General features: G+C 36.2%; 4 protein-coding genes across 5 annotated transcripts; 2 read left to right on the forward strand and 2 right to left on the reverse strand.

Annotated features, from left to right (window-relative positions):
* The first annotated feature begins 5,584 nt into the window (after nt 1-5,584).
* Nucleotides 5,585-8,799, forward strand: LOC141824015 (6-phosphogluconate dehydrogenase, decarboxylating 1). The gene is made up of 2 exons (XM_074711235.1): nt 5,585-5,670; nt 7,164-8,799. Exon 2 carries the CDS (start codon nt 7,184-7,186, stop codon nt 8,624-8,626), a length of 1,443 nt encoding a protein of 480 aa, XP_074567336.1. The 5' UTR covers nt 5,585-5,670; nt 7,164-7,183; the 3' UTR covers nt 8,627-8,799.
* A 973-nt stretch (nt 8,800-9,772) lies between these two features.
* Nucleotides 9,773-14,495, reverse strand: LOC141825447 (phosphomevalonate kinase, peroxisomal). Of its 2 annotated transcripts, none has more exons than XM_074712830.1 (10): nt 14,143-14,495; nt 13,899-14,049; nt 13,505-13,602; nt 13,070-13,179; nt 12,932-12,984; nt 12,274-12,672; nt 11,785-11,886; nt 11,293-11,520; nt 10,797-10,919; nt 9,773-10,245 (listed from the first exon to the last, which is right to left on the reverse strand). In XM_074712830.1, the coding sequence occupies exons 1-10, from the start codon at nt 14,148-14,150 to the stop codon at nt 9,979-9,981; spliced, it is 1,539 nt and encodes a 512-aa protein (XP_074568931.1). In that variant the 5' UTR covers nt 14,151-14,495; the 3' UTR covers nt 9,773-9,978. The 2 variants fall into 2 exon arrangements, with proteins under 2 accessions (XP_074568931.1, XP_074568932.1); XM_074712831.1 differs by having other exon boundaries at nt 13,505-13,630.
* A 655-nt stretch (nt 14,496-15,150) lies between these two features.
* Nucleotides 15,151-19,036, forward strand: LOC141825404 (protein AE7-like). The gene is made up of 6 exons (XM_074712787.1): nt 15,151-15,302; nt 16,406-16,581; nt 17,281-17,386; nt 17,481-17,580; nt 18,544-18,589; nt 18,684-19,036. Exons 2-6 carry the CDS (start codon nt 16,458-16,460, stop codon nt 18,785-18,787), a joined length of 480 nt encoding a protein of 159 aa, XP_074568888.1. The 5' UTR covers nt 15,151-15,302; nt 16,406-16,457; the 3' UTR covers nt 18,788-19,036.
* Nucleotides 19,037-20,178: 1,142 nt separating this feature from the next.
* Nucleotides 20,179-24,727, reverse strand: LOC141825403 (uncharacterized). Its single transcript, XM_074712786.1, has 6 exons — nt 24,595-24,727; nt 24,038-24,138; nt 21,708-22,210; nt 21,443-21,619; nt 20,441-20,576; nt 20,179-20,250 (listed from the first exon to the last, which is right to left on the reverse strand). The coding sequence occupies exons 1-6, from the start codon at nt 24,667-24,669 to the stop codon at nt 20,214-20,216; spliced, it is 1,029 nt and encodes a 342-aa protein (XP_074568887.1). The 5' UTR covers nt 24,670-24,727; the 3' UTR covers nt 20,179-20,213.
* Between the last annotated feature and the right edge of the window lie 111 nt (nt 24,728-24,838).

Raw genomic sequence — 24,838 nt, forward strand, 5'->3', positions numbered from 1 at the left:
ATTAACTTATTCTTTTTATTTAATAAGATAATTGTACTACCATCCAATTGATTGTTTTCATGTAATTAAGGAGAAAAGATAATATATTTCTTGTTTTATTTGATGATGATGATGATGATGATGTCTTAAATTAAATAAATCCACATTGATGTCATATAATTAATTGATTTTTTTTTATTGCAATATGCTTAGCTTGTTAAGTATGAGTTGCTATACATTTAAACCATTAAGAGGATCTAAGAAAAAAATGGAGTTTTCTTTGTATATGTTTTTCTTTTATATTTATTTAAAAAGTTCATTTCTTAAACAAATTTAAAAGACTTCTTTTCTTTTTCCTACTTAAATTTATTTCTTATTTATTAGGTGTAAATTGAGTAGATGAATTTTTAGAAAAAAAAGAGAGAAAAAAAATAAGTTTAAAGAAACATGTTCAAAGACAACTTTTAAATTAAGTTGGATGATTAATTAACTTTGCACCCTTTGAGCTCAAATCATGATGTTTCAAGTAGTTCTGCCTCATTTGCTTTGAATTTTTTTGGTTGAGTGTCCTTTTCTATTAATTAAGAATCTTTCTCAATCTTAATTTGAAGAAATTGTTTGAACATATTGAGTTTATAGATGAGGAGTTTTTATTGTAAGGATTAGTAAGTGATTTTGTTAGCATTTCTTCTATTTAAAATATTCAATTTTAGACATTTATTTTTTTAACTAAAGAAATAAATCATATAACTAGTTGTTATAATAAACAAAGTGTGAATGTGTGTAAATGTGACTCTTGTCGTTGCGAACTCTATCTATCTATCAATAATTCAAAATATATATGTTAATGGAAAATAATATATATTTTAAATAAATTGTTTCCATGTATAATTAACTACCTAATTTTATTACTGATTTAATTGTATAAATTAATTCATTTTTATGTACCTTTTCTTTATCATGAATATTCCAAAGTATAAGTTTGGTCGATACGTCCTTTTCATTACTAGTATATCTCTTTAATTCCCACAGTGCCATTTACTGAAAAGGAACTATTACCAAACAATTAAATTACAGTCCAATAATTACTAGTATATATATATATATATATATATATAATTCTTAATAAGCTTACAATTAATTTCAAAATATTTCTAGACTCTTAAAAACGCCTAAAGATTGCACATTATAATTAAATCTGAAACTCTTTACAATTATCATTAATTTTTTCCTCCATTCAAATTTCCAAATGCTTTGTCTTCTAGCTACAATACGACAGTATTACATACTGTGATACTGTCATACTGAACCATAGCACCTTTAATGAAAACTCCTTAATCTTATATAAGTTATATAGTACAAAAGGATGCCCTAATTACTCTTGAAGAATCTCAGTTAACACATGCTACCTGACACTAGCTAGGCTCCTCATAATATAATTAACGTACTAATTAACTTTGTTTAATTCCATGATCTTATCCTAAAATCCCACTTGGCCATGTAGGCCTCCTAACAAATACATATTAATCAATGCCTGTACATATACAATGTGTATCTATATATATCACCCCACGTTAATGCATGCATGCATGGATATAAAAAAAATCACGTCGATGCTTTGGAGATTATTTTATACAATGTGCGTAGTTATGTACGTAGCCATTATTGCTTCTCCTTCTGTCATGCTGAGACAAGCATTGGGATGCTTTTAATTAATCTTATATTTAATGATGAGAGAAGGAGATCATTAGAATAATGACCAACACATAATTACCATGTGGCTAAGACTCACCCTGATTAATTAATATCAATGTGAATCCCTAGTTAATGAATGGTAAGCAATGCACTTGTTGCTCGAAGTATGTAAATAATGTATGGTCTATACTCACTTGTTTAGGGTATTGAGGCGTCTTGAGAAGCCCTAAATATAAATATGACAAGTGGTTCTGAGGGGACTCTAACTTCAAGGTTAGATTAATTAATTAATTTCATAAAATAGATTATTGTAAATATTTTTTAAAAAATAAAATAAAATGATGTTGTTGAGTTGTAAAATTAAGCTGCAGCGCGGAGAGAGACATGGAAATAACGACGCCAAGTCTCCATCGGACCGGGTTGCCGACAAGCATGCGTCAAGCGTCACGGACCGGCCGGCTAAGGATTGGAGTGGCCCCACGCCGCATGATCTTGACTGGACGGCAATGATTTGATGGATCACAAACCAAAAAGCTAAAAAGTCAAGCTCGAGTTGACGGCTCCTCCCCAATTTGAACCGGCAGAATCAATCACCTCATCCACCCCCACCGTCCACACCAAAATTTTTAAAATGTTAAATATTTCTTTTAAAAAATAAATGGTAATTTCAAAAGTCCATGTGCATTCTTTGAATAACAATATTTTATGAAGAAAATACAATTTTTCTACTAAAAGTATCTATTATTAAATAAAAATGAAATATTTTAGTTTCATATATGATGATATTTAGCGGGCCAACATGGATATTGGGCCTCCTGAAAAAGGTCATTTATGGAGTAAGATGTTGATCTTAATAAGTGAAGCTTGTTTTGTGACATTCAGTCGACTAGGATGGTTTGATAACTTTTAAGAATTTTTATTGATTATCATTTGAAAAACTTGTTCAGTTTGTTTTTATCTTCTTTTTTGTTTACAATTTTGTGCTAGATAGATAGATATTTATCAGAAGGTGGGTATTTAATTATGAATCAGTTTGTATAATGACTCCTGATCTAGGGTATTTAAAAGTTCATCTTCTTGTAAGAAAGGAAATTCTTTCTTTGAGCATTTTGATTATTGCTGTTATTTTGGTCGAAAGCGTGTCTTAATTGTTCTTGTTCAAAATAATTTTACAACATCCAATGCACCTTGGAGCATTCTGAATGGAAAGTGAAATGGTCTTCCAACCCATTATAACATGTAGTCATTGCTTTGTGTCTGAGTTTTTTTTTTTATCATGTTTTCATATTCACTTTTATGTGTTTTAATCTGAAACTCCCTTTAAGTGGTCTAATCTGATAACAATATGAGCATTTTGTTTCAAATTAAATGGTATTCAAGTCCGCACCAATGTGTTCTTTTTTGAGTTATTCTAGATTTATGATATTGGAGTTGTTACTCACATGTGATTTTAAAGTTCTATATATGTTTCTATAAATTTTATGCTTAATTTTGAGAATGCTTTGTAGTTCCTATTTAGGTGCATCCATGTGGCAAACAAATTAGTTGATTGAGGGCTCAATTTAGTTGTTTTTGTTTACTAGGCTTACATGTCAGCAAGTCCAAGTGAATTTCATCTAACCACTTCTATTAATGTCTTATTTATTTTAATTGGCATTTCATAAGTTTGGCTATGATATATTGTTGACACTTTCTTTCGCTATGTAGACCAGTGATGTTCTTATACATCTATATTGTAATTTCATCAATGGGCGTGAAAATTTTAAGGATTTCAAACCACAATTGAGAAAATAGATTAACATTGGCTAATGTCATGACTGAATTTTGTTTAGGGTTTCTGAAGTTTCCTGGGTAATGCATGACAACTGTCATTTGTGCATGTTTATTGATACATTGATGTCTGCTTTTTGAGCATGACACTTCAAGAATTTAGCACATGCAGTTTCACTGATTATGTTTCAGTTGTTCAGAAGCATATACAACTTTGGGGAATTGCTTGCCCATCCTATTGTAAGTGAAAGCTCTACCTACTTATTTGTCTGAGCTAGTCAATATTCTTGGTTGGTAATGTTTGATGGAGGAAGCATATTGTTTTGCTTCATTAAAAATAATGGAGAAGGTTAACTTCACTGTTGGATGATGTGTAGGATGGTTCTTTTAATTGTTGATATGTTATCTCTATAAATCCTTTCATATGGCTGCCTGTTCTTAGTACTTAGTATCTCTGTCTTATTGACTATGCTTTTATGTGCATGGTTATCTCCTAGCTTATGTAGCATAGTTATGCTCCATGTAGATATATATCTCTCCTTTGGAGCTTACCATGCCCACTGATACATGGAGCTCCTGATTTCCCTACAGATCAATAGTCTTATTGGGACAGAAGATGAGTGGATCTACCATATATTCTTCAGGCTTTCAACTCTGGAGATCTGATTCACTATCAAGAACTACGTCAGATCCATAATTCTGCTTTCAGTGCAGAATCTGCAAATTAGAGGAGACATCTTGGTTGTCAGATTGTTTGATAGCTTGCAAGCTTCTCGATCTGATCGATCACGACTTAGCTTGACATCCAACATTTTACCATCCCTTTGTGATTCTAATCATTTCTTATAAGATTTGGTACTAAAAAACATCCTTTGTAGTTCAAAATCTTACCTCAACTTCAAAATTTGATTAGATAAGTCAACTTGTGATGATTCTGTGCTATTATATAGGGTTGGCTTCGGTACGGTATATTGAATTTTTCATATGAAATCATATATCGTATATTTTATTAAAAATTTCGATATATCGAAAAATATACTTTGATATATCAGATTTTCTGTATTAAAATTATAAAGGGGGGGGGGGGGGGGGGGGGGGGGGGGGGGGGGGAATTATATTTGGCCAATTGCCATTAACAAAATATAAAATATTAAAAAATAATGAATCTCATACTGAAAATATTTAACTTTCAAAAAATATTAAATCTTATAATGATACGACCATATCGATATTGAAAAGTTCAGTACCGTATAATATTGTATTGAAATTTTGATATATCGATATGTTTGATATATATTGGTATGATATTTATGATATATTAAAATTTTAAATATTTTTCCTACCCCTACTATTATAACTTATTAGTTAAAATTTTAAAGTAATAATAAAAATTAGGGATATTGTTTTTGTTGGAAGATAAGTAAAAAAACATATTTTTTACTATTTAGATGAAAATAAATTATCAAGAATTGTTTTGATAAAGTTTCCAATTATATTTAGTAAGTGTTAACTGTTGCATAATTCCAACGTGGCGGAGCCACGTGACTGGAGTGGTTGGTTATCCTTGCATTCCATCTTCCAAATTGCTTCACCAAACCCTTAATCTCATATTTTAATATATCGAATTAAATTTACGGCGCTAGATAATTTCTTCTAAATAAAAATTTTAAGATGTTAATTATTTTTTGATTTATTTTAATGATTAATAGAAAATTATCTAAATCTATTTTTTTTAAAATTATGATTCTGTATTTTTTTTTTTTTAGATTCCTAAAATAGATGGAATTTTGTTATTTAACTTTATTGTTTTCAGCTGGCTGCGTGCGTCAACGGATGTCGGCTGAAATTTTAACACGGCATTCAAATACTCGAAGTCAAAGTAATCTTTGACGGTTCAAAAGGCGATTGAGATCGGACGGAACAAATGGAACAAAATTGGTGTGTTCTGGGTTGAGTTCGCTTTTTTAGGCCATTTCCATTTGTTTGGTATTTTTTCTTAAAAAAACGTGAAAAAAACAAATTTTAAAAAATAATTGTTGATTTAGAGGTTTCACATGTTGCCATTCATATTGTCCGCTGCGCCAACTACCGAAGAAATATCTCCATTCTTCCCCTCTTTCTTACCTACCTGTTGAATCCTGCTTCCGATCGATCTGAAGATTTGTGCTCTCGCTCTCTTCCGCTCCTTCGCCGATCGTTGTTCTCTGTCAGGTTCAGATCCGCAAGGTATGATTTGGATGCTCACAGATCTGTTTGTCGGGTCTTCTCTTTGTTTTGGTTTCCTTCACCATGCAATTGTTTGATTCGATCTACATACTTGCTTCCGTTTCCGAGTTCTTGTGTTTCGTATTGTCTTAAACGGTTTCTGCGGAAGGAAATTTATGTAGTTTTCTCCGATGGATAAAGTGTACTGGTTTTCTTCCAGTGTTAGTTTTGCTTTACGATTGAGGATCTAGATGTCTGACAGCATCTTCTGATCTTTTCGACCGACTTACTCGTTGATGGGTTTTCTTCCTCACTCTGGTTGTTGAACCTTTGTTGCATGACAAGTTTATGGCTTCTCTTTGGATCCGTAATGACTTCGGATCGTCTTAAAATGCATTAGTCAATAGTTGGATCAGATCTTTTATGTTTGTCTTACTGCACTTGATTGGAGAGAAAATATCTAAGCTTTAGAGCGATTTCAACTTAGAACAGAAGTGTTTCTTGAATAGGAAAAGGATAGATGCAGCAGCAGCAACTAACAACAATTTTTATCCAATAACTTGTTTTTGACTTCTACATTAGATCTCTTGTTTTGTCTCTCCGGAATTGCTTCTTTTCTCTTTTTTTTTTCTAGTGCGATACTCTGGTTTTTTCAAATAAGTTGAAGATTTTTCTTTATGAAGACAAAATGGTCGAAGATTGAACCTAGTTGTATGCTAAATGATTGCCTGTTTCAATGTTTTTGGGCAAATTCTCAAAGGGTGCTTGCTTGTGCTAAGGATTCCTTTTATTCTCTATGGACACCAATTTTTTGATTACCAAAAAATCCGCATACCGATAAATACCCTAAATCACTCTTCCCTCCTCCGTCTGTCTTTACTGACGCTGCCGGTCCTGCCGCCCACCCCGTTGCGCCGCCTGAACTTCTCAGTTAGAAAATAGATGATCTTTGTTATTCCATTTTTGCATTTTGTTACGAAGTTTTATGCTCGATCCAGCTTTTGGATATGGGTTTTTACTTCTTCACGAACAAATGTTAATTCCTTTTAAGTGGCATCTATCTAAAGGTTCTAGACTTTTTACCGAAAGGAGCTCTATAAATCAAAATGTGTTGTATTATTTTGGTGTTTATTGAACAGAAATGCTACAGTGAGTAATCTACTTCAAATTGATTAGATATTAAGTCATAATTGCATCTCTGACTTGATTGTTTTAATGTGCATCTCTGAACATGCCAGTCTATCTTTTTGGTTGAAGCATAATATGAACCAAGACACGTGTGTCCATATTGTTTTTCTGTATTTTTTTACCTCAATTTTCTACTGTCAGAAGTACTTGCTCTGTTGCTCATAACCATTCATACTGCTTGGATCTTTTGAGCTTCTAAGAGATAGATAAGTCTTGTTGTGAATTTATAATTTTTTTTTACCATTGTTCAATTAGTTTACTGAGCTTTATGTTTTTTCCCCCTTTCTTATTTGATTCTGGATCTTCTAAATTCCTTGAAAATGAAGTCTCTTTCAACAGGTTAAACATGGTTCTCACAAGGATAGGCCTTGCCGGTCTTGCTGTGATGGGCCAAAACCTGGCATTGAACATTGCTGAGAAAGGATTTCCCATTTCTGTATACAATCGAACCACCTCAAAAGTTGATGAGACTGTGGAACGTGCTAAAGTCGAGGGGAACCTCCCTGTTTATGGTTTCCATGAACCTGAAGCTTTTATCAACTCAATCCAGAAGCCCCGTGTTGTCATCATGCTCGTGAAAGCCGGTGCACCAGTGGATCAAACCATAGCCACGCTTTCAGCTCACATGGAAGTGGGTGACTGCATAATTGATGGTGGCAATGAATGGTACGAGAACACTGAGAGGCGCGAAAAAGCAATGGCTGCACTTGGCCTCCTGTATCTTGGAATGGGAGTCTCCGGCGGAGAGGAGGGTGCGCGAAATGGTCCTTCATTGATGCCTGGAGGATCTTATGAGGCTTACAAGAACATAGAAGATATTCTTCTAAAGGTAGCTGCTCAGGTGCCTGACAGTGGTCCCTGTGTTACATACATCGGCAAAGGTGGTTCTGGCAATTTCGTAAAGATGATCCATAATGGGATCGAGTATGGGGACATGCAACTGATCGCAGAAGCTTATGATGTGTTGAGGTCCGTGGGGAAGCTTACAAACGAAGAGTTGCAGCAGGTTTTCTCAGAGTGGAACAAGGGGGAACTCCTCAGCTTCTTGATCGAGATCACAGCCGACATTTTCGGGGTAAAGGATGATAAGGGGAATGGGTATCTCGTCGACAAGGTCTTAGACAAGACTGGAATGAAAGGTACTGGCAAATGGACTGTGCAACAAGCAGCTGAGCTATCAGTGGCTGCCCCAACCATTGCAGCATCTCTCGATTCCAGGTTTCTCAGTGGATTGAAAGAAGAAAGAGTTGCAGCTGCTAAAGTTTTCCATTCATGTGTCTTCGACGGTGAGCCAGTCGACAAGAAGAAGTTAATAGATGATGTGAGGCAAGCGCTTTATGCCTCGAAAATCTGTAGCTATGCGCAAGGCATGAATCTGATAAGAGCAAAGAGCATTGAGAAAGGGTGGGATCTCAAGTTGGGGGAGCTTGCCAGAATATGGAAGGGAGGGTGCATTATCCGCGCAATCTTCTTGGACAGGATCAAGAAGGCATACGATAGGAACCCTGAGTTATCGAACCTGCTAGTGGATCCTGAGTTTGCCAAAGAGATACTGGATCGCCAATCGGCTTGGCGCCGAGTCGTTTGTCTTGCTATCAACTCGGGCATAAGCACTCCGGGGATGTCAGCTAGTTTAGCTTACTTCGACACCTATAGGAGGGCAAGTGTGCCTGCCAATTTGGTTCAAGCCCAGAGAGATTACTTTGGAGCTCATACATACGAAAGGATTGACATTCCTGGGGCTTTCCATACCGAATGGTTCAAGATTGCGAAGCAGTCCAAAATCTGAGCGCTTGCATCACATGCTGTCTTTTTCTCAAGAATCACGTGCTAGTAGTATCGGATTTTCAGTTCTAAAAACTTTGATCGTGCAAATAACGTCCAATATCAGGACCAGATGATTGATTTAGCTGTATAATTAATTATCTGAGAATGCTGTTGAAAGCACTCTTATTCGTTTTATGGATTAAGAACATACCCTTATGATTTCAGAAACTCTGGTTGGATTTTGTTTTCTATCGTCTATTTATTTTTTCTTGCTAATTTCTTATTAGAGACGGGACATTTTAGTATTAATAATTTCGCTAATAGTTTGTTCATCAGTAGCTAGTGAATGATTGCTGAAACTACTTTTTGTTTTCTTGAAATAACGTGTAGATTGCGTGAATGTGAGATTACAGGTAACGATACAGGCAACTGCAGTTACTGCACTGCTTGGATGATTACGAAGACCCAAGCCTTATTTGTGAAGTGTATTTGCTCATGAATTCTTAGATTTGTCTTCGATTAAAATCTGATCAAAACTTGCGTAGCTCAACCTGCTCCTGTGTCATTAAAAATTAGGTCGAAAATTAGACCGAATGAGTATTAGATCATCTTCTAATTGGTCAAGTATTCAATCAGTTAAATTTTTATCTGAGATCACCTGACCCAGACAAACTATTTAGTCATATTTATCATGTCCATTTAAAATAAAAAATAATTAAGAAAAATTATAATATATAAAAACTGATATAAATAATCATTTATTAATAACTATTGGTGTAGGCACTAAAACAATTAACTTGTAATGACATTTCAAACGAAGGTTTCTTTTAAATATATATGTTATTAGGATAGGTTAAAAGTACGCACACAAAAAAAAATTGTTTCTTAAATTTAATTATGTGAAATCATAAATAAACACTTGACATTGACAAAATTAACACTTTTTAAAAACTTAAAAAATACTGGTAGCAGGTCAGGTTAATCATTCACCAAATTCGATCAATAAACAAACCCATCCAGAGATAATGTTAAGCTTTTACGATCAAACAGACTTTCTGGACCGGGTTCTATAACAATGGTCTAGGCAAATGTAAATTACAAATACTGTAACCTTGCAGTGACAGCATACAAAGCAATCTGTTCTTCCTCAAAACATTTGTCAATCAATTTGCAGGTAATTTTTTATTCAAATGAGGTTGGGCAGATGCTCTAAAGTAGTACACAACATAGAAAGGACATTGTCTTAACACTGTTTGAAATTATTTGCCATTTGAAACACAGCCATGCTTCAAAAATTGAGAAATTTAAACCCAGCATCCCATGATGCTATAATAGAATACAAAGAGCTACCGATCAAAAAAAAAAAAAAGAGTCTTAGTTTATCTTCATCGAAGATATTCCTGATGACACTTTTTCAGCTCTTGGATCTCCACTTTCCAAGGACACGCCATGACGATCTTCTTTGACCAGAAGGGGAAGAACGCGAGAAGAGCTCCAAAAATCAGCTATGGAATTGCTTGCTTCCCCAAGAACAATGGCAAATACTGCATCATAACCACCTGCTCCTGGCACACCTGCTAACAGAACTCCTTCCAGGTTCATTGTGGCATCCAGAAGTTGAGTTTGGGGTTCTGGTTCGATCTATCAAGTCAAAAAACAGAATGCAAGAGAAATAATTATGATAGCATGATAAAAAAGCTACTAAATATTATGTTACAAACAGAAGCGACCTGATCCTACTGGTGCAATTTAAGAGTCCGTCAATAAGGGTAAAGAAGAAAGGAAACTTAATTAGGTACACATTGAATTCTAGTACTGTTTGTATTTCTGATTTAAAAAAAAACAGTTCGGTGTACAAAACTCCCATCAATATAAGATCTTACGGAAGAATCTATCGTATGCAGTCTTATCCTACTTTGTAAGAGACTGTTTTCACAACTCAAACCCATGACTTCCAAATCACGTGGCATCAATTTCACCATTGCACCAATGCTCCTCTTGTTGTACTTCTGATTTCTAAGTGCTTAAATATAAAGCCTCTGACATCTAACGATGAACCTCCATAAAGAAATGAAAAGAGAGAGAGATTCTCTTGTAGGACATAAAAGATTTTGCAATTATGATGTTTGCTGCAAAATGGTTTTGCAAGAGAAATATAAATCAAGGATGCTGGCATCGGAGTAAAATATTACCGGTACGCCTGCTGCGTTTCCCATCTCTTTCATATAAGCCCTGACTTCTAGGAAAGCATGTCTTGCTCCTAACAAATACTTGACGACAGATTCTTGATATTGGTCAGTTACTAACTCCATCCACTGCAAAAGCATTGGACCTCATTTCAGAATGATACCTCAATAGAGAATTTTCATAAACAGCTATCCCAATTTAATCCGGACATTCGAGAATAAAAATATTGCCGATTAAATTATCATACTACTATTTGGTAATCTCACAATAATAGGTTTTGCAGCAAATAGAGGGAAAATAACTGCTGCTCACAGCAAATTGAGCTTACCAAATGAATGGGCATTGAGAAACTACATGTGATCTAAATTAATTTTATTTTATACTAACCGCATAAAAGTTGGCTTTTATTCTCTTCATAGTTTTTTAATTATGGAGAGACAATTTTAAGAAGAAAGATTGTGAACTACAAATTACCAATTACTACTAAAACTTAGAAGTTACCCTTCTATAAGTGTGATGACTGCAAATGCCAATGATATGATTGTATGCCTCCCGATGGGTCTCAGATAATTGCTGTAACTGCCTGAGTTGTGCTTCAAGTGTCGAATTTGCCTCCGCAATGTTTTTCCATGTTTCTTGGGATTTCTGAGGATCAGCTTTTTGCCACTGCTTAACAGCACCAACCATGGACGGTGTAGATGAACCTCCAGTACCTGGTTCCCCCAATAGCTGTCAAAGATAGTAGTAACGTGTTAGCATAGCATGATGACAGAGTCTAGGGAAGATGAAGCAAGACATGAACAACCAAGCCATAAAAGGAAAGGATCGGTGAATATCATTCTTTGACAAAATTGTGTCAAATTTGCTCATGCTATGAGAAAGCTCAGAATTGTTGAAACATGAATAGGTGATGTGAAAAGCGATTAATCAGACATAAAGTCTAATCATGAAAAGAATGATGCAAAAACTAGCTTTGATGGTTAATTAACTTACAAGGGTCATAAGTGGAGGTAAACAAACTGGAAATCTTTCATGGTCCCAGTTCTCCTCCAAAATATGTTTGACTACATCTGGTAAGCTCGTACTTCCCATCAGCTGTTGTTTCACAACACCAGAGTTAAAAAGTTATGAGTTATTAGACAATATAAATACCAACAAAAAAGAAAAAGAAATGTTACACGAGCAAGACAACAAAAACAAAAACAAAAACAAAAACAAAAAACAAAACCCTTAAAATGTACCTTTAGTAGAGTAAAAGTAATCCTAAAATCAAAGTCACATTCAATGCAAGTGCATTGATGGGGAAAAAAAGTACAGCACCAAATCAAATCTTGGAATTATTATAACAAAACTGACATATTGAAAATGGCATTTACACTAGTAGAATACATGGTTTAAATTGCAAAGGCAAAAGTTGATGAAAAATCATTAACAAATTAACATTTGTGACTATGCACATAATAATAAATGAGGAGAAGAAACCTGGGTAGGCATCAAAAGAGCAGGCGAAAATCTAATGTAACGTTGACTGCCATAGACAGCAGCACTGACGTCAAAGCCACTGCCAATTTTTCCTTGAGCTAAACAATGAGCACTTTGAGCAACAATGTGTACTAAATCAAGATCTGAATCAGTGATTTTGTCATCTATCTGGGTTCTGCTTGAAAATGGAAGAGTAACAACTCCAAGGTAATGAAGCAGTGCTGCAACGACTGATGTGGTCATTGCTGCTGAAGAGCCAAGTCCTGTTTTTGCAACCTCAGGTTTGCATTCCTCTCCAGGAAGTGTTCCATTAGAAGCCACTCGGTTAAATGTTATTGAAGAAAAAGGAGGAAGTGAAGCCAATGCATCTTGAGTCAAAGGTAAGCCACGCTCTTCAATCTGAAGATAATATTTGCAGATAATTTATCCATATATAACTTTAACTATGTGTAAACTGGCATTTATAATTATTACAACAGAAGATAAGTCACAGATGTGAACATAAATTGATTAATTAAAAGAATTAAATGCAAGTATGATAACAAAAAAAGGTGTGAAAAAAAATTAAAATAAGCAATAAAAAACTGGATCCATCAGGTGCTAAGGGCAAACAATTCAGGAGAAAACAATTTCTTCCAATCAGAAAGATGAGAGTCACCTGATTTCTGTAAGAATAGAAATCATTGCTGCCTAAGATTGTAATATCAAGACCTGCATGGAGAAGTGTAAAAATTAGAGAAAAGAGCTAATAAAGTACAAATTATATCTCTAAAAATAAATAAAAAACATAGATTACCTTGTAGAAGTAGTTTTTGTAATTTATCCTTTTCCTTTTCAGAGAGTATTACCTTGGATGCAGCTATAGCATATTGCACAGCTTGCTCCACAAAGGGGTTTATTGAGTCCCTGAAATCAGAAGTTGATAGAGAACTGAGTGATTTACCCTGTATTAGAATGCTTCATTTCTATGCAATTGCAACCTTTATAATATTCATTGATCATAATCTTCGGAGTGTGAAAAATAAACCTTTATTGAGAATCAACTAAATCCTTTCTTTTGTATAACTATAAACTACAGAACCAACTAAATCTGCAGCCATGACAAAGCAATATGTTGCTGTGTCCAGCTGTAATTTCATGATGTTTAGAAAAACGATAAGGCTGCATCAAATCCCACTGGCCTTGTGATTGAACAGATGCATTATATACAAGGAGGCAATAAAGTACTTGCCTTGAAGAAGTGCACTGAAGAATCAAGTTTTTCAGAGACAACTTGTATGTGGCCTCCCAAGAAAGCTGAGGGGAAGTTACTTTAACATCTGTCCATGACTGAAGAAGCTCACTCATCAGTCGAAAACTATAAACAATTGCAACAAAGAAAAATGCTCAATTTGGTATATAATTCAAGGCACAAACACAATGCAATTGCATTCTCACTTCTCTTCGTCCAAACTAAATTAGTAAGGAAACTTATAAATACCAATATTGTTGATGGATATTTTCATGTTTAGATTTTCTTTTCTTCTTATTCACCGAAAAAATCCCATTGGCGAATGAAGGATAGATCTTTTTCAGTTGCATCATATGAAAATGTGATCGAAGAACAAACGGAAAGGCACACTCACCCAGACCCAACTATCAGGTTTGATATCGTCGTACAGCGGTTTGACGATGGCATAGAAGCGAGCGGTGGTGGTGAAAACCATGCCAGCATTTGGCCTCTCCAAGATGAGGTAGCCGCCCGTGATCAAGACCTTCCCAGGAGCCGAAGCAACCCTAGAGAAACAGAGAAAAACACAAGTAACGAAACGGATGCAGCAGCCCAAAATTGCAATCCGAACTAGACGCGAGAAAAGAAAAGGAACTCACACTTCCATTGCTATCCGACGAGTCTTCTCACTGTGACACCAATCCGCTAAGATTACCACAGTTTTTTGCGTATCAGAACATACGTAGGGCTTTTGCTGCGCCCAAAGTAAGAGAACCCCTCTTCGCCTCTTCGTCTCCAACAGCGACTGAAGGGCAATCGAAGAAGACGGATCTGGAGTCCTTCACTGCAGCCAGCCCTCCGCCAGAAGGCGAACGTGATGATCAGATTCCTCGTCGTCTTCGGCCAGCAGACGAATTGCGTGATGATCAGATTCCTCGTCGTCTTCGGCAATTCACAGATCCTTCTGCTGCTGGGCCTCTGCGAGATCGAGCTAGTCCACTAGCTACTAATAGGGTTTGTTGGGGATCCGAACTGGACTCTATCGCATCGACGGTATTAATAGGCAATCGCACTAATATTATTTATTTATTTATTTTTGTTCGTCTATTTATTATTTATTATTATTGTCATTGTTTATCGTCATTATTATTATCTTATTAAAATATTATTGAAAAAAATATTTTAGTGATTTTGGTCACCGGAGATTTGCTCATCTCGACGACCACCATTTGACTTTGCAAATGAGAAGAGAAATCACGATTAACTTCTCCTTTGACTTTTCAAATGGACATAGTTTTTGTTTTATTAAATATCCAAATACAAATTTGATAGCTTTATTAAATAATAAATTTATCACGATTATAATAAACAAAGGCATTTTTAAAACGCCTGTATTTATTTTACTACCATTTTTATCTTAATTTTACTTTGAGACATCCCAACTCAAATATTTAGTTATTTAGATGTTAAATAATTATCTTAAAAATTATTTTTTTCTTCTAAATCTATATTTATATCATTTTTTTTATATTTTATACTATGAAAATTATAAATTAATCTCAAAACATCGATGATCCACAACCCGTCAACCCGACCCGGAACCCGTTAAAATTGGATTTGTTTGCCGTCTCGCCCTGTGCCCACCGATCTCTCCATCGTCTTCGTCTTCGTCTTCGTCTTCGTTTCTGATAAGCTGTGTGGCTCCACGAACAATCTCTCCCTTTCCACCTTGATGCGGCGTTGTCGGTGCTCCGACCTCCTCCGGCACGAACCCCGCCTGCGGGAACTTATCACTGTGAATTGAACGCGGTTGAAAGAGGTTTGTGTTTTATCCATTCGATTTCTGATTTATATGCTTATTCACGGTATTTAGGTATGAGTTCATGGTGTTATTTCGGCTGAATTATTAGTATTACCTATTTTTAGCATCGTTTGCTGCAAGTTTCGTGCCATAGCTGCCTTTGGAGTTTTCTCGATTCTCGATTAGCGGAGAAGTAAATCCTTGAGGAAGCCTGTTTCTTTTTTTTCCTTTCCTTCCCCTATTTCTATTCCTTCGTAGTGAACGATTTTAAATCAGAAAAGGGCATTCCTGTACGTAATTTAATTTTATTTAACTAAGAAGTATTTCTCGTCAAGCTCACTGCGTATAATTAAGCTCGCTTGTAACAATAATAGTATTTCCAATTCCTTTTTTCCATTGGTAAGGGGAATGGAAAATTTGATTGTCAATAAATTTGGGATTTTTCAGATACCACTAAACGTGGATACAGGATAGATCTAAATCCCACCCACTCCCTTTTCTAGATTATTTACTTGTTCATATTTAATTAACTTACACATGATAAGTAGTGCAAGGATAGATTAGACAAATCCCCTGAGGAATGAAATTCCATTTCCAATGTATCAAAACACAATATTTGACATTTTAATCCACAATAATTCCTAGCTTCCTGTCATTGAAATTCTTTTTTTTCTAGGAATGGTTCCAAACTTCTGGATACTGCTGAATAAACTGAATCTTATAAAATGTTTCAGGGAAATGGATATTCTTAATAGTTTTAGCCAAATAAGAATGGAGATTCAAAATAGCAACATAGCTTGGCAACGGCACAAACATGATACATTTATTTGGCTATAAATTACTTTCTGAAGCTTATGTTTTTTTTTTTGAAAAAGCTCCAAAAAACTGAGTTAGAAATGGTTTCCATTTTTTTTGAATAATCAGTTCTAGTTAGCTATGTTATCTATTTGAATGTTTTGCTTGATTACTGTGGTAAATTATTAGGAGTTTTCCATATGTGAAGAACAAGTAATACCTATATTTTTACATTGATTGACAGGATTTTAGGTTTGACAAATTTAAAATTCTCCACTTTTCACGATTTCACTGTTACTGAACTAATTCTTGAAATTTTCTTGAAGGAGTATACAGAAGTCAGAAATTTCATTAGGCGTTCCTATTGAATAGTGGATTATGGCTTCTGGATTGATAAATGCCAATCCTGTAGTCTATGAAAGAAAAGAGCGTCAAGTTCGAAGCTCACCTACCATCATCAATGAGAATGCAGAAGAGCTTATTGATCAACAGGAAATTTTTGATATCCTTGAATCTTGAAAGTGTTCCTCATTTTTATTTATTTTGCACTTGAAAGCAACCTTGTTCATGTCTTTCATTCGGTTATTTGGTTGTTTGCATACATTAGCAATGTCATTGAAATATGAATATGATTCTAGAATGCATCTTATGATAACCTGATGAGGCTAGCATGTCACAATTTGAAAATTGTTTTTATACGTTCATTCTTTGTAGAAGATTAGAGGAAATTTTAGATGTTTTTATTAAAACGATAATTTCTAAAGTTTTCTTTTTGTGCAATTTTACTAAGTTTCTAGAAAATTGGAATTATAATTGAACCAGAATATTTCTGCAGACTACTTGATTTTCTAGTCTCTTACACCTGAACTGATACCTCACTATTTACTAAAGAAAATATGTTCGCTTTTTATATCAATGATAATTTTAATAATGAGTTAGTCCTGGAATGAGTTTAAAAAACAATTTGATGAAGATTTTGACAGAGACAATTTTTTTTTTAGTCTCTTAGCTGTTCTAGTGACTCAATCTGCAGGATAAGATTGGTGTAGCAAACCCCAGTAGATAGGATCTTCTCTTTTTCCCCTTCCTGTATTTTTCTCTCACAGTCATGTTATTACCTATATCATTCCTTGTCATTTATGTGGTCATTCATTCCGTATGTTGTATTTTCTCTCACATTCATGTTCCTTAATGGACTTAAATTATATTAGAGATATACAGGATCCGGAACACCCATACACACTAGAAGAGTTGAATGTGGTTAATGAAGATTCAATTGAAGTGAATGCTAAGCAAAATACTGTTAGGTAAATGCTAGTATAGTTAAATCTGAGTTTTATTTTGCTAGTCTTAGATTGTTTATCCAACAGGCTAATTCATGGAAAATTGTGGACTCTTCAGGGTTACTTTTACTCCAACTGTTGAGCATTGCAGTTTAGCCACTACCATCGGACTTTGTCTTCGTGTCAAACTGATGCACAGTCTCCCTTCTCATTACAAGGTTCCTTGTTCTCATACTAAATATATCTTTGTATAATTTGTTTGTTCTTTCACTTTGTTTGGGTAGCAATATAGATGTTGATGTAAAACAGGAAAGACTAAGGGAGAGGCAACAGGAAGAGAGAAGAGAAAACAAAAAAACAAATGAGAGAAGAGAGTGGAACAAGAATAAACTCAACTAAATACTGGTTGTGTATTTGACAACATACCTTAATCCTTATAGCCACTAGACACGAAACACCACTGTCACTTCTCTTTCATATTTGATCACCCCTTCCACTAAAGACGGTAGCATTCAATGCTGTTTGAGGGTAGTTGCTAATTTCTGTGTTAGACAATTCTTTGATCCGTGGACACCATAGAATTGTTAATTGAAGTGTTGTGGTTGAGGCAAATGTATAACTTGTAAAAAAGGCAACAAGGATGGATGGGGGCTCAAACATATACAAATTTTAGTAGTATAAACTAAGGTTGAATCCCATATTCAGAAAGGTTTTGATTCTTAATAGTATAGTAGGTATATTGTGGCCCAGTAAATGTTCAATTTAACTGGCACATTGTAGCATTTTGCTAGTGTATATAGGATTGGCTATGCAAGTAAACAACTTATGTTTCTGATTTTGGGAAACCAAGCCAAACTGAAACTGAACCGACAATAATAAGAAGAAGCGTAAAGAGGCCAATACGATTATGATTTTCTACATGCTTACTGCTGATAACAAAGACAATGTTCAGAAAGATAAGTCACTGGAAACATAGACATAATCTAACTAGATCAATTCGAGATAATGTATATTATTACCTCAACTCTCTTATCCTCCAGTCCAAGCTCCCTTATTTTGATGGTATTTGATGGATTGTGTTTTTCACAGTTGGATCGTTGTTGATAATTCATCATAGATGTTTGCATAATATAATAATTATTTTTTGTTCTAAATCACCACATTCCATTCTTTTGCTGTAGGTGGACATAAGGGTGGCGCCTGGGACTCACTCAACTGAAGCTTCTGGTACTGAAAGTAGTTTACCTTCCATTCAAATAATCTGCAGGAAGTGTGCTTTTAATTGCTGAAATTTGTACAAATTCTGTTTCTTTTTCTTCAGTAAACAAGCAGTTAAATGACAAAGAACGCGTTGCAGCAGCTTTGGAGAACCCTAATTTGATGTATATGATAAATCGATGCTTAGAATCAGCCTACTGCGAGTAGTGTCGCCTCTCCCAGGATTATTCTGTTCGTTGTCACTTCTCACACACCACGCAAGTATTCTACAGCTGCATTGAATTCTGCTGCAGATTTCACATGCCAAATCAAATATGAACATCCATGAATATTGTATCCATTGCTTTGCTCCTTTTTTGTGTGTAAATTTAAAGAATTTCACTTGTATTGCCAATAAGCAAGACACTGTTCAATCATTTGGATAGAGTACAATGCAATGTAGGAAGATTTGTCTTATGCGATCTTTGCGTTTTGCTGTGTTCACTTGTATTGATCTTTCAGTTGGCCTTGGGACCGTGCGCCTCGGGGAGCAGCGAGATGGTGATGTCGATGATCCCAGACCAGACGAAGACGATCGTCACCCGCGAGATGGTGGAAGTAGGTCGGCTAGGCGTTGCAAGGCGTCACCACTGAAGCATCTGCTGGAACCAGTGCGTGAGGTTGATCGGCGCGGAAGGAATCGCGCTTGGCGACGCAGTACCCCGATTTCCACGCATGGTTGAGCATCCGGCAATCGGTGATCACGTCCTCCGTCACGGAGCCGAAGATCCACCCTACGCGCCGCCCTCATTTCGTCCTCTCCTCGTACCAGCACGAGATGGCGATGACGGCTTCGTACACCGTTCGGGCTTCGAGCGTTATCCGATCTTCGATAAGAGCCCCTGGTTTGCGGCCGTTCTTCGCCGATGGGCGGTCGGCGAGCGGCCGGCCGTTGAGCTCCGCAACCCGAATCGACTCCCTGAAGGGTTTGGAGTCCACAAACATTCTCTCAAAGCTCGCCGCATTCGCGCTCAGGTTATTTCAACTTCCTCACGAAACGACAGTCTCCTCGGCGGCGGCGGACGATGGACATCTCCGTCATCAGCGCGCCTCCGGATCGGCGGTGGAGACGAAGACGTCCAGCCCAGGATATGTTGGCGGCCTTGGGAGATGATCGAGAAGTCAGGTGAAGCAAGCCAGAGCAAGCAGACGATGGGCATGCCCCATAGACAAACGGCGTCATGGCTCCTGTGCGTCACTCTTCAGTGGAGGTACGACAAGGCCAACACAATCAAAGAACCAGGAGAGACTCTTCCAGCTGAGCTTAGCTCTAATGAACTACTAGTTACAAAGTTAACGTCACTTCTTGCTCTTGCCACTAAATCTGCCATAAGTGACCAGTTTAGCTTCCTCATTAAACAGTCCACAAACATGAATTCAGCTAATTCTTCTCAGTAAAGAACAAGCTAACCACCAACATAGAATGCAAAACAGATAGGACATGTAGGCAGTAGACGATAATGTTTCAGTAGATCACTCCAGCAGGATTGAAGCAAAGGCAAACACAAGCTTCTTCATAATGCAGATTCAGATAGTAGTTAACTGTACTCGCTTGTTGTCAAAAATGCTCTGTCAGAAAGTTTATAAATCTTCTTCATAATTTTTTTCTCCTAGATTGCTCACTGAGATACCTGCACAGCAACGACATCTGATCATTTTGGGACAGTCGTACAGATACTAATAACAATAGTGAATAAGGCAAAGTCAAAAAATTAAATTGGAACTTAATCTTGTAATAAAAGAAAAGATTGGGTGAATAGGTAGGCAAGAGGATATCCGAACATGGAAATAATTGTAGTAACTGGGAAATCAGAGTCTTGCCTGCCAGTGTGGAATCCTGCAGAATACCATGCACTGAAGACAGTCACGAGATCGCTGTTCTGCTCGATGTCACTTGATGTTGATGCTTTAAATTCGTGTTCACCTGATGCTTCTTCCTTATCCTTCCCGACATTTTCTGAATCACAAAAAACCAAGTCAAAAAACATGACAACCAAGAAAAAGAGCTTGAAACCTCAACTAAGACAAGTAAATTTCAATGCACTGATTGCAAAATGACAAATTTTGATTCCTTGAAGCATAATCGAGTAGATCTCAATTATTTCTTTGCATGAAGATGAATTTACGAACTGTTCTGCAAACTAGCAAGAGTAACATACCCCTATGCTTGTACTCCAGTTGTTCTCAAGGCCAACAATTATGAATGGGGCCATAAAGGCCTTCAAGCATCCAGTTGCAAAGAATTCAACATCATGGGAATTGGTTTTCAGTTATATAAAATAGACCTTACAATATACACAATTGTCCCATTTTATGTATTGAAGTTATTTGCCCATTTTCATATGAATTCTTCAAACTTCAACTAGAGTGACATAAAACAATATTATAAGAAGCATGAGAAGTCAATGTCTCAAGTAATCCAATCTACGTGCCAAAAATGTTAATGAGACAATTAGATTTCAACTATCTTCCTACCAAATAATTAAGAGGAACCATTGTGTATATGCTCACCATTTAATGTCAAATCAGTTATAACATTTTCGTTTTAATGACACCTGCCAAATTGTTCCTACCACAAAGGTATGCAACTATCTTAAAAAGCAAGCATATTAAGTGCAAAAGAAAAGGATAAACATGAAAGTAGAGTTAAACTTTGTATTAAATAATTTTATCTTCATAACACGAGTAAGTGCTATGAAGCAAGATTGAATAACTACGATTATATATCCTTAATAATAGAACAGAGTTTAGCAACTCAAGATAGTGTTTGAAACAAAAGAATTTATTTTAGCATAATGCAACAACCAAATATCCCCTGCTTACCTTCACATAAAACAGAATCAAGTGAAATTTTGGATTTCACTGAACTTAATATTTTTTTAGCAGTCATCATGCCTATTTTGACAGGGGTGTCATCTGTAGGATCGCTTTTCTTAAGTACATCTACAGTGCATGATGGACCAATAGAACACAAACCACTTTGAGTATGGCCTTCTCCATCTGAGTCATAGGAAACAACACAAGGAAACAGAAATCTATTTAAAGAGAGAAGAATCTACAAAAAAGAAAAAAAAGAACAACTTATCACCTGAAAGTTGAGGTGGCGCCAGATAAGGGCAACCTTGGGAACAAGAATAAGAGTGTTGTGATGAAGCACAACAGGTGGCATAAGCTGTTGGAATCACTGGAACAGTGACACAATGGCAGGAACACCAGGAACATGGATGCTGTGGGAAATTTTCAGAAGCATGATTTGGTGGAACTTTCTCTGCTTGATATTCACCAGATTGAGCTGAATTTTGTGGATACCAATAATATGCATGCTGGAGTTGCTGAAGAACTTCTTGTCTCTTCTCCTCAAGTTCATAATACTGTTTAAGGAGATCATTACACTCAATACTTCTCTGATCATTGCCAGAACTAGCCTCTCCGCTAGCAACAGGCGGGTTCAGTTCTGGGGCACATATATTTGCACATAAAGTTTCCCGAGATTGAAGAACTTCATTGGTAGCTACATCTGGGTAGTAAGGCATACATGTTTCTGCTACATCGCTGATCAAATTCTCTTGATCGACATTATGCTCTCCTTTCCTTCAAATGGAAAACAAAATGAGAGCACAGTTAGAACCTTCAAAGGTCCCTCTATTAGAAGAACTAGAAAACATATGTGGTTGTGTATGTGCACGCAAAAGGTGATGATCCAACTAATGTGTTTTTCAACAAGAAGGTTCTTATTATACTAAAGTGCAGTGCGAGCAAATAGTATAAACATAAGCTTAGCAGCAGGAATAACTCTTTACTACATTATATTTTGCAGCACAGAAAACTGTTAGAAGAATGGATCTATAATGTTTTGGTACCAGCTTCAGGGATCTCACAGCAAGGTGAATATAAAATGTGAAAAATATGGTGAAGAAATACTTAAAACAAGGGAAGTTCAAAGAGGGACTTCAGTGGGGCCAGTCCCAGTTCTTTAGCAGGACACCTCAAACCTGAATAGGTGTATTGAAGTCTGGCCAAGTCAGTAGCCAACACAAGGCTCAAGATTTTAGTTGCAGTCTCATTGTAGAAATTTCAATTCCTTCAATAGGCTCCTGGGTAAACAACCTTAAAGATGCTAGCAAGTAGCAGATCACCCTGAGGCCTTCATTGATCTTGCAGCTCAAGTGAATGATGTAAAGACATTCACAGACATCCTCTAGAGTAATGCAGGCCTACATGGATATTAGCAACGCATCTTGGGTACTCACCAGTAGCTAAGCCTATAATACCCAGACTATCATCAACTTCTTTCATACCTATGTAGGACATTGGCACCTGGACACGAACACCTAATATCTCTATTGATAGCATGCAAAATTTCCCAGAAAGAATTGTTAAACACTTAGATTTATACCTATGCTGGATACACTTACTTAAATCCATGTAACATTAGAAAAACTTATGTTGACTAATACCAAGAATACCTCACTCTCACTGCCTCCTCTAAATAGGTAGAACCCCTAGTTATTTAAAAGGCATGCTTGCTAAAGATGAAGTCAACAAAATATCATCTAAAGAAACAAATAGAACCCAATACATTCCAGGAGGTTGAGGACTTCTATTACAGTCAACTACAACAAGATAAGATATAGGCAACAAGATCATTCAAAGTAAGCATTCGTCCTTTGAGTACTAATGCAACCCAAGGTGGCTCTTCTTTTGACAAGAGGCAAATCCAAGGCAAGTGTTAGCTACAACCTTAAACTTGCACAATTGGCTCCATTAATCCAAGACCAAAACATGAGTTCGATCCCGGTAGTGGAGATTACCATTTAGTACTTGCAAAAAAGGACGACACCAAAGGGGACCCATGAACCTAGTTTAACTCCTTCTCATTGAGAGGGAGAGATGAGGGCCCAATTTGGAGCTCAGGAGGCGATAGGGTAAACCCTAAATTGGAGATGTCCCTAAGGGTAATAGTCACAAATTTAGCAATTAAGTTGTTTCTTTATACCATCTGCCAATGCTTGATTTGGGTATCAAAATAGGATTCTATTGGTCCCATCAGTGACATCCCTAATTCATTTATGCAAGTCTAAACACCAAGCCCAGGGCAGATTCTCCTTGGAGGCTAAATTAAGTTAGTCCCAAGATCTGTCCAGCATATGAGTAACAGTGTAGAAAATATATTCGAAGTTACTTAATAAATGTGGAAACATTTGTCATGGAAGATCTCTATTGGCTTCCATGTTCTCAAAAAGAGAAAGAAATTTCAATAACAAAATCCAAGATACATAAATCAATTAACAGGATTCGGCTCTGTTATAAAATAGCAGTGAATCAATAGCAGCAGATACATTGGTTTTTTCATAGTGAAGGGTATATTTTAACAACTTCCTTAATGTTCAAAAGAAAATTAAAATAGATAACTTTTACCTAGTTGAATTCTCAGAGTGTAAAGCCTCATCGTGATTGCTTTCGTTTGCATTGTCTTCATCAGAAAAAGAATGGCCAGGATAGCTTTCCTTATGCATTTTCTGATGGAGGGAGTTCAAAAGCAATAAGATACTTGAAATACTAAAAATGAAGGAAAAAAAAGGAACAGATTTGATTGACGTGTAGTTCAATACAATGATTTGGGCTCATAAGTCGATAAAAAAAAAGAAAATAAAGAGAAAAGATGAAACAATTGGAATTCAAAAACATGACCAGATTATGCCACAATGACTAACCTAATCTTGCCAATTAAACTCGACAAATTTAATAAGCATCAAGAAGGCGGAATGTGGAAATTGCAAAACAATTAGATGGTGAGATTTATGAAGAGAAGTCACAGCAAATAAGAAAGCATTAGACCGGGCATATTGTTTCCCTATTGATTGAAGAACTCTCAATTTATAGCGAAAACATCTATCGTCCTCCTCACAGTTTCTCCAAAACAAAATTTTGAGAGCCCCAATTCAACGGATAAAAAAAATACGACGATAGTGGACCTTGTAAGTGGTCATGGCGCGATCGAAAGCATCGATGAGAGCAGAGTCGTCCCAAAGCTCGTGTCCCTTTCCCATCCTCTATCTTCGCACTTCAACACGCCTTCTACCTTCTGCGCGATGGAAAAGGAATTGCTCGACGGGTGGAGAGGGGGAAGCGAGGAGGCGAAGCGAGGGTTTTAGGGCTCGATGATGTGGGCGGTTTGGGAGGACCCTTCGAGGTCACGGTCGAGCCAACTCGGGTTCG

This window comes from Curcuma longa, chromosome 3 (genome assembly GCF_044706935.1).
Source record: "Curcuma longa cultivar G26 ecotype Majalengka, Jawa Barat chromosome 3, ITB_CL_G26_1.1, whole genome shotgun sequence".
Classification (NCBI taxonomy): domain Eukaryota; kingdom Viridiplantae; phylum Streptophyta; class Magnoliopsida; order Zingiberales; family Zingiberaceae; genus Curcuma; species Curcuma longa.